Source organism: Orycteropus afer, unplaced genomic scaffold, assembly GCF_000298275.1.
Source record: "Orycteropus afer afer isolate SDZICR_OR568_19922 unplaced genomic scaffold, OryAfe1.0 scaffold00894, whole genome shotgun sequence".
In the NCBI taxonomy this organism is placed as follows: domain Eukaryota; kingdom Metazoa; phylum Chordata; class Mammalia; order Tubulidentata; family Orycteropodidae; genus Orycteropus; species Orycteropus afer.
In genome coordinates this window covers 48,920-59,125 of record NW_006922481.1, presented here as the reverse complement: position 1 = coordinate 59,125, position 10,206 = coordinate 48,920, and the positions used below count along the sequence as shown (strand labels likewise).

At 40.0% G+C, this 10,206-nt stretch overlaps 1 protein-coding gene across 1 annotated transcript in view; it reads right to left on the bottom strand.

Moving 5' to 3' along the window:
- RP9 (RP9 pre-mRNA splicing factor) overlaps window positions 1-10,206 on the bottom strand; it is a 68,667-nt gene that overhangs the window by 9,797 nt on the left and 48,664 nt on the right. Inside the window, exons 2-3 of the mRNA XM_007958252.1 lie at window positions 1,563-1,593; window positions 327-456 (exon numbers count right to left, since the gene is read on the bottom strand). Of these exons, the coding sequence (XP_007956443.1) occupies window positions 327-456; window positions 1,563-1,593 (161 nt within the window). The remainder of the gene's footprint in view (window positions 1-326; window positions 457-1,562; window positions 1,594-10,206) is intronic.

The following is a 10,206-nucleotide window of genomic DNA, read 5'->3' as shown; positions in this document are numbered from 1 at the left end:
CACTCCAATACATCTCTTGCTTTATCCATGGCATTTCTACCATGGAATATCCTTTGAGTTACAGGAATGGTACTAGAGTATACTCCAAAGGCAGCTACGGAAAGACCACTGGTCTTGGAGTCAGAAGCCCTGGATTCAAAGCTTTGCTCTACCTCTTACCTTAGACAACTTACCAACATCTATGAGTCTGCTTTCTTATCTATGAAATGGGGACATTTAACAGGACTACTGTGAGAATGAATTAAATAAGTAAGTATGCATTGTAAATTGTGTTATATAACTGTGCACACACTGGGTAGTGTTACTTGCAGTTCTTCCACACTCACATTGCATAACTTTGACTTCTTTGCCCAGTGGCATCCACAGTCCTTTAGTTGGTGCATGAGCCAGAAATTCCCTGGCATGTTCATTGCCTGGTACATCTGGTATGCAGTCTTCTGGTTTAGTTTCATCTTCCTAAACAAGGGAAACAACATGTAAACAATAAGGCAAAAAAAGCATTGGAATTCTATCCTGCCTGCTTTGGACATTATTGCCTTTCTCTTGGGCTACAGATTTCAAGGTCAACTACCTTCTCAAAGAATTAGAAAGACAAGCTATATCTGACTTAAAAAGAAAAGAAATGTATCAGAAGAACTACATTGAGAGAAGTAGCTGTTCTTAGAAAAAAATTACATGTTTATCACGTTGGAATGCTTTGTGAACTCCAAGTTCTAGTGTTCATTTAAGATCACAAAACAGTTTTTACTCCCTTGAAATCTTTATGGAATGAGGCAAAGTTTAAGAATTTAGAGCCTATAAGTCAGCTTTTCTGGAATAATAAAAACAGCTTGTTATATAAAAATAGCTTATTATACCTTGAAGGCCACTGCCATGTTTTATAGTCTCACACATATGCTGTGTATCTTTGAAATACATTTTCACTATTGGAATAACTGCACTTACAATGAAGTTGCTATTTTTTCCTTATGTTTTTGTAAAGTTTCCATGAATATTAAATTTAAAATGGAAGAATGTGTTTTAGAAATCTATTTTTCCTTAAAAGTACCAAACAGTTGCTTTGGCCGTTATCTGCTACTCTCATGCAGTCTTACTCATGCAGAAAGATGCAGGCACTCTGCCAGGATGCTGGAGCAGGGGTTCCTGCACCAGGGCGGCTGGACTGGAGGAGTGTTCTCTCCTCAGACTCCTGTTCCAAGACAGCAGGAGGGCCTGAGGCAGCACAGGGTATACTGAGGGCTGAGCTGGTGAGTCAGACAGCGTATACAGGACAGCAGAGCTTTGGGAAGATGCATTTGCATGTGAGCGAGAAAGGAGGAGAGCAACTGCTGAGGAACATAAGGGAGCCTGTACTGATTCCTCGGGGAAAAGAAATATGGCTGATTAACTTTCCACAGTGACATAAGCTATGACAAAGCCAAAAACGTATCTGCAGGGAAGAAACAGGATAATTAAAAAAGGAGGTTGAAAAGCCTTATGCAGTTGTTCTTCATAACAAGCAACTAAGTTTGCAAGTATAGTATGTCTAAGAGAATAAGCAAGAATACAGAATTCATACTAACCTTGATAAGCCCAGGAGGAGGTTTTTCATAACTAGAAAGGAAAAAAAATCCATCAATCATTTTAATAGGAATATTATAAATTTTAATGAGTGAAAGGCAGCTATTCAGACAAAATTAAAAGAATATACTTGGTAAAAAATTTAAAACTATATTAATCTAAAACAGTTAGTATGCTCAGCACTCAGGAATCATTATGTAAGTAACCTGATGTCCTGTCATATACTACAGAGATCTAAAATTAAATTTATGGAAACACTAACATGTTGTTTTAGCAAAATAATTTTTTGAGAGGAGAAGGGAAAGCATGTGTTAGGTGAAAGATGACTCGTGGGCTAATTATGGACCTATGTGTATTTGGAAGGGAGGTGGTATAGTCTATGTAAATACCCAATATTTGAGCCATGAGAGTTGTATAAACAACATATGGCCCACCAAGCTGAGATCCAAATTCCTGAAAAATATGTAACAATTCTTGCCAAGAATAAAAGGGGGTGTTACAGAACTGCACAGTTTGAAATCTATTATTACTAACAATAGCATTTCCTGAAAAGTCCATTTTACAACTTTTTACAAGTTTAAAGGAAAGTGATTGATTTTTTTTTTTTTCCCTCCTAGGTCATTAGTTTATACAGTATATTTAAAAGGGTAATCTTCAAAGTTTAAAGTAATACTTAATGTGATATAACAGATTTGGTAATGGGGTATGTTTATTGTGCAGTCTGACTTCTGTGTTCTGACAGTTGAGCAGCCTACTTTTTTCTTTCTAGTTAATTCTAGAATTCTGGTTAATTTTTTAGAATTAAAAAAAAAAAAAAACAAACGGATGACAGAGGCCTATTTTTTGGAACTATCTGTGAAGCCTGGTAGACTAAAATAACTTGCTCTGAGCAGTACATAGATTAATTTACGTATGAGGAGAGAAACATCTTTCCAACTGCATAAGGGGCAAGAAACCTTTATTTTGCCAAGTATTTTGAATTTCTCTTTGTAAGTGCTGGGTTGGGATTTCTTTTCGAAGGGGCCTTCATGTAAATACGTAAGTATATTCCATTCTACAAAATGGTTCTTACAGCTAGTTCCTGTGGGACTGGAAGGCAGAGATGAAACTAAGACACACACACATATATAATCTTTTGGTTTTGCCCAGCAGCCCAGGAACACTTGAGGGAAAAGGAAAAAGGAAGAAGGGAGAGGGGAGAAGGCATGATGGCTGGAGCATAGGGGTTACATTCAGTTGCCTTCAGGGGGCCAGCAGGTATGGTCAGAGAAACAGGTCAGTGGAGACAGACAACCTAAAGAGGGCATGTCCAGAGTAAAGGGATTTAAATTCAATTAAAAACAACAACAACAACAACAACAAAAACCATCATGAAGCTTTCTATTTAACATGGCAAATTGACTCTCTTGCTTCTGTCTTCCATCCTCAGACTCCCTTCCAAAAAAATACCCAAACCTGTTGCCATTGAGTTGATGTGACTTATGGTGACCCTACGTGTTACAGAGTAGAACTGCACCATAGGATTTTCTTGGTAATCTTCACGGGAGCAGATTGCTTCCTTCTATGATATTGCTGGGTAGGTTGGAACCACCAATCTTTACTTTAGTTTAGTAGTCAAGAGCAAACCATTATGGCACCCAAAGACCTCTTAACTCCCTTAAAATGACATTAAAGGAATTTAAAAAAAAAATTAAAAAAAAAAAAAAAAAGACGTTAAAGGAATTAAAAGTTACGAAGTCATTTTTTTAAGAAATTTAAAAATCCTGAGAGGAGACTAAAGCAGAGAATGATTTCAACAAATTTGGGAAGACTGAGGAAAGTGGAAGCAGTAACTGACTTCTTTAGGTAGAAGTAATTACAACTTTTGGAAGATGACATTGGGCATATGGACATTGAGTGGCTGAAATCACCAGTCATGTCCTCCTTCTCCAGGGCCAGAAGAGTCTGCTTGCCCTATCCTTGAAGGAGACAGCAGGTTTAGTCCCCTGTGAAATATAACAGGATAGGCCTCAGATGTACAGGGTTATTGGCACAGCTGAGGATGGTAAACAGGTTAAGCACTGGCTGAAAACAGGTGTTGAGTCTTAGTCTGAACACTGGGCACTTCTCTTCTTGTCTCCTCCACCCAGAACACTGGGAGCCAGGCATGTATCTTTGACCCTCCAGGCCAGAGTCTGGAAGCTTCTTTTTTTGAAGCTTTAGTTGCATCTTAGATGGTCACTAAACAGGCTTCAGAGAAAAACTCTATCTCCTGACCAGTGTGGGGGACTCTCGACAAAAAGGGCAGATCACTGGTGGAGCTGATGAGGGACAGGGTTGTGGTCGCTTCTTGGTCATAGCCAGCTACCCAGAGGGACTGAGTGGTTGAACTGTGGGCTCAGGACCATAGTCATGGGGGACGTTGAGCTCAGTTGCCATAACATACTGTATAGGACATTGTTCCCCACCTCCTACTTGGGCGAGTAGCGAGTGGAATCTTGAAAGCTTGCAAGCAGCTATCTGGATGCCAGTGATGGGTCTCTCCTTGTCCAGAGCAAAGAAGGATGAAGAAAACCAAAGATTCATGGAAACAATTAGTCCTAGCTCCTGGTGCACCATGCGATCTGCAGCCTATATAACTATGAGACCAGAGGAACTAGATGGTGCCCAGCTACCACTGTCAACCACTCGGAGGGAGATCTATGTAGAGGATCCTGGATAGGAGAGGGAGACAGCAAGGGGGGCGGGAGTGTGTGGAGGGATGTGGACGCAGGGAGGAGGTGGCTGTTGGGGGTGGGGAGGAGCTGTTGCATTGGGGTAGGCTTGGTCAGTGTCATGAGACAAAGTGTGTGTGGACTGCTGTATGGAGGGTAAATTTGCTCTGTGGATTTTCACCCAAATCACAATGAGAAAAAAAAAGAAAAAGAAAAAAAGGGCAGATCACAGTCTGATCTCCCTACAGCAAAACTTAATAGTCAGCAAACCAGTACCTTCTGGTATGCTGTATCTTACAAAAAAAACCCAAACCAAACCCACTGCCACTGAGTTAATTCTAACTCATACTGGCCCTACAGGCCAGAGTAGAACTGCCCCACATACAGTTTCCAAGGCTATAATCTTTACGGAAGCAGACTGCCACATCTTTCTCCCATGGAGCAGCTGGTGGGTTTAAACCACTACCCTTTTGGTTAGCAGCCAAGTACTTTATCAGCTGTACCACCAGGGCTCCTAAGCTCCCTTCAAAACAACTTTATAGTGCTTCTTTCTTAAATATGAGGAGAGATGCAAGGATCCCCACACATTAGGAAAAAACTATATGAAAAATAAAGATCAAAAGAAAAATAAGAAACAGGCAATAAAGGGATCAGAAGAAAACAAGCAAAAAAGAAAACCTGAGTATCTTCAAAGAAAAGAGTGTTTTTTTAAAAAATTTCCAGCAAGTCTCTGCCTACCAGTCCCATAGGAACTAGCTGTACGAACCATTTTGTGGAATGGAATATACTTACATACATATATTTCATAAAGGAATCTGAGGCACAGGTGTATGGTGGCAGGCTCCACAGCTTTAGGTATTTATTTATTTTTTAACTTTCTATTGTGATTTAGGTGAAAGTTTACAGAGCAAATCAATTTTCCGTTCAACAATTCATACATGTTTTGTTTCATGTCATTGCCTGCAATCCCCTCAATGTAAAATCACTTTTCTCACTTCCTCTCTCTGTTTATTTTTTCCATTCATCCTTCTTTCCTAACCCTTTCTGCCTTACAAACTTTGTCTTTGAGCAAAGGCTATCCTTTTGACCTTGAATGGTTAATTGTTCTAAGGAGTATGTACTGTCCTAGTGTTATTGTTCACCTTGTAGACAGATTGTTTGGTTGAAAACTGAGCCATAGATGTAACTTCAGTTCCAGGTCTGAAGGGTAACTCAGGGCCCTGGTCTCAGCAGGTCCACCAGTCTCTGTCTGACCAGTAAGCCTGGTTTTTTTTTTAGTTCCATAATTTTCTCCCTCTCTATCTAGGACCTTTTCATGTCATCCCTTTCAGAGTAGTTAGTAGTGGGGAATCATCTAGTTCTTTGGGCCTCAGGGTCCTGGAGGCTGAGGTTGACAAGGTCCATTAGTCCTTTGGACTACTTGTTTCCATGTATCTTTGATTTTCTTCACTTTTCTTTGCTCCAGATGGGGAGAGACCAACAGTTGTACCTTTGGTGGCCATTTACAACCTTTTAAGACCTTAGTTATTACTTACCAAAGTAGGATATATGTTGTGCCAAATGCCCTTGATATCCCCCAAGACTATGGTGCTGAGCCCTCAAGTCCAACAATTCATTCCCTCAAGGTATTTGGTTATGGCTAAGAAGTTTTCATAACTTTGCCCCTCCATATGCTCTACTATATTCATGGATATATTTGTAGCATATGTACATACATACGCAGAAATATCCTGTCAAATCTATATATATTCCTTCCCACCCCTGTTCGGCTTAAGTGTCTACCTATGTACTACTCATAGATTATTATCACTATTATTGAAGGATTGTGTATGTAATAGTATTTACCTCTGTTGCCTTTAACTCTTTTGTTCCTCCCAGTGAAGAAAATCAAAGACACATGGAAACAAGTAGTCCAAAGGACTAATGGACCATGTGAACCTCAGCCTCCAGGCCTCGAGATCAAAAACTAGATGGTGCCCCACTACCACTACTAACCACTCTGAAAGGGATAACATTAAAAGGTCCTGGATAGAGAGGGAGAAAAACGTGGAACAAAACTCAAAACTCCTTTGCCTTGATCATTTGGTGCTGACCCCCCTCCCTTATTGTATATTGCCTTCCTTTTCACCCAAGTTAATGTATGTCTACTCTGGTAGCACAGTGCGTAAGGCACTTGACTGCTAACCAGAGGGCTGGCAGTTCAAACCCATCAGCCACTCCTGGGAAGGAAGGTTGGGCAATCCTACTTCCATAGTGATACCGCCTCGGAAACCCAAGGAGGGGTTGTTACGAGTCAGGGCCAACTTGATGGCACATAACAACAACAACAACAACACCCTTTTGTTAGTGGTTTACCCTTCCTCTCCCTTTCACTCCTGGTAACCGTCAAATAATACTTCTTTTTTTTTTTTTTTTTAATTAGGATTTGGGTGAAGATTTACAGAGTAAATTCACTTTTCATACAGCAGTTCACATATACTTTGTCTCATGTCATTGACCAAAATTTACAATGCAGCAGCTCCCCTCCCACTTCTTCCCCATAGTTACCTCCTCCCAGTGTCCATCCCTTCATACTCTTCTGCACCCTGAGCTATCTCCCTGTGCATAAGCAGCCCTTCCTTCTCCCATGATTGTTCTCTCCAGGGCGTGTGTCTACTTGAGGTAAATACCGTCAAATAATACTTCTTTTTGTGTGAAAACATTTTCTTTACTTTTAATAATAGTGGTCTCATATAATATTTTTTGATTGCCTAATTTCACTCAGCATGTCCTCTAGGTTCATCCATGTTATGAGATGTTTTGCAGTGTCACTGTTATTATTTAATGTTGTGTGATACTCCATTGCACATAGGTACCAGTTTGTTTATCTATTCATCCATTGTTAGGCACTTAGGTGGCTTGTATCTTTTTGCTGTTGTGAATAATGCTGCAGTGAACATGGGTGTGCATATATCCTTTCTTGCCATGGCTCTTATTTCTCTAGGCTATATACCTAGCAGTGGGATTGTTAGATCATATGAAATTTCTATATCCAACTTTTTAAGGAAGTGCATACTATTTTCATTGAGGGAAGTCCCCCAACAAGATGGCTTGACACAGTGGCTACAACAGTGGGCTCAAACATAGCACAGATTGTAAGGATGGCACAGGTTTCATTCTGTTGGACTCAGGGTCCCTATGAGTTGGAGCCAACTTGATGGCACCTAACAACAACCTACCGTTTTCTATAGTGGTTGCACCATTTTATAGTCCCACCAGCAGTGTAAAAGGGTTCTAGTCTCTCCACACCCTTGCTAGCATTTGTTGTTTTTGAGAGATGTTTCAGTGACGAAACAAAAAGGAATGCTGTAATATAAGACTTCTCAGAACAAGGAAAAGCTCTTGAAAATATGGTAACTGAAACTTTTAAAAAGTGTGGTGGAAGGTTTGGCAGATAAATTTTTCAGAAAGCAGAATAAAAGGACAAACAAAACATAATGAAAAAATCAAAAGTCCAAGAAAAAGAAAAAAAACAAGATGGAGAGAGAAATTTGAACATATATTCATGTATGTATCTACAATGCCCATTAAGTATCAAGAAAAATAAAATAGAAAGTCAAGTGAGAAAAGATCCACATCATCCCCAGATTCAGAATATCAGGGATAAAGAGAGCTCCATGAAAGCTTCCATAGGTAGGATAAGGTAAAATTAAAAAAACAAAACCCACTGCCATCGACTCGATTCTGACTTACAGTGACCCACACTGGGTTTCCAAAGTGGTAAATCTTTACGGAAATAAATAGATTGCCCAGTCTTGCTTCTGCGGAATGGCTGTGAGTTTCAACTACCAACCTTCTGGTTAGCAGTCAGATGTCTTAGGCACTGAATATAAAAGAAAGTGAATAAAGGTGGCTGAACACTCGTCAGCAATGTTGTAAGCTGGAAGATGGTGGCATATCACTATTGTAATTGAGTAAAAAGAATTTTTAATTTAAAATTCTAATGTAGCCAAATTACCTGTCAACTTTGAAGGTAGAAGAAAGGTATTTTCAGAAATGGGAAGACTCGAAACATTTGCCCCTATTGCATTCTTTCATAGAAAGTTAATGAATGTGCTTCAGAGAAATGAGGTAGTAGAGACAAAAAGGAAGAATCCCTGGTGGTACAATGGTTAAATGCTTGGCTGCTAACTGGAAGGTCATCACCCCACCAGCTGCTCTGCAGGTGAAAAGTGTGGCTGTGTGCTTCCGTAAAGACTACAGCCTTGGAGACTCTCTTGGGCAGTTCTACTCTGTATTGTAGGGTCACTATGAGATGGAATTGACTCCACAGCAAACAACAACAAAGGCAGAAAGAGGATGACACAGAACATATGATATGGGATTCAGGACAGGAAAGTGGAGACAGTTCCAGGAGGTTGGACACCAGGCCTACAAAATGACCAGTGCCAACTGGAGAACAGAAGATTCTAGGTGAAAAATGAACCGATAAGATTATCTAGTATGTAAGTAAAATGTGCGAAAAGTACTCTCAGCTTTTGGAGCCTTAAGGCAAAACAAACAAAAACAAAACAAAAACAAAACAGCTGGTAATAGAAAACTAAGCAAATGGAAAAAAAAAAAAAAGGCTTTTATTAGCTATTGGGAAGACAAGGGTTATCCTAGAAAGCAAAAGAAATCATAGAACACTATTTGGCTCAAAAGTGAGCAATATTACATAGTTATAATAATGTTAATACTAACTATTGATTTCACAAAAATTATTATAATGTAGCTAGGAGCCTAAGGCACTTGACTGCTAAGAAGAAGGCTGGTGGTTCAAACCCACCAGCTACTCCTTGGAAGGAAGGTTGGGCAATCTACTTCTGTAGTGATACCACCTCAGAAAGCCAAGGAGGGGTCACTATGAGTCGGGTCCAACTTGATGGCACATAACAACAACATAAGGATAGAAGAGGAATAAGGAGTAAAAACTAAACCATTACCTACTATGACATGAAGTTAACAGATAATGTCTAAAACTGTTGAATCAAATAAGCAAACAAGAAAATAGAACAATATAAGCCTAAGTGCCTATCAACAAAAGAATGGATAACCAAACTATGGTACACACACACCACGGAACATTATGCAGCACTAAAGAATCACGTAGAACCTGTCATACGCTGCGTGATGTGAATGAATTTGGAGGACACTATGCTGAGTAAAGTAAGTCAATCACAGAAGGACAAATATTATCTTACTTCATTATTGTAAAAAGTCAAGGAAAGGTTTATATATAGAAGGAAACTTTCTTTTTTGGTTACTAGGGAGGGAAGGGGAGAGAAGGGAACACTACTGCTAGATAGGTAGAGACAAGTATTGTTTTGCATGAAGTGAGGGCAATGCAACAAATGTGAGTGATCAACACAGTGGCAATGAGGAAGAGGAAGACAGAGAGAGGTCCATGGGAGGTACAGACAACAAAGATGAACCCTTTTGTGTGTACAGCACTGTGTTGTCAGTGATGGCAAGTGTTGATCTACGGGTGGATAGATGGGTGGACAGGCTGAATGATAAGGTATATCTAGGCAGGGGGGAGTGTGCCCATGACCATGTTTAGGGTTCGCATACGATGTTTCTACAAGTGTATCTGTATGTGCTGTTAAGAATGTCTGGGTGTATAGCAGAGCTGACAAGGTTGTGGTAGTTTCTTGGCCACAGCCAGCTACCCTGGGTAGCTGGACCTGTGGGCCAGGACTATGGTCACAGGGGACATCAAGCTCAATTGGCATAACATACTACACAAAAACATTGCTCTACCGCCTACTTTGGTGAGTAGCGACTGGGATTTTAAAATCTTGGGAGCAGCCATTTAGATGCAATGATGAGTCTCTCATTGTCCAAAACAAAGAAGAATGAAGAAAACCAAAGACACATGGAAATAATTATTCTAAGGGACTAGTAGACCACCAAACTGGCAGAACTAGATGGT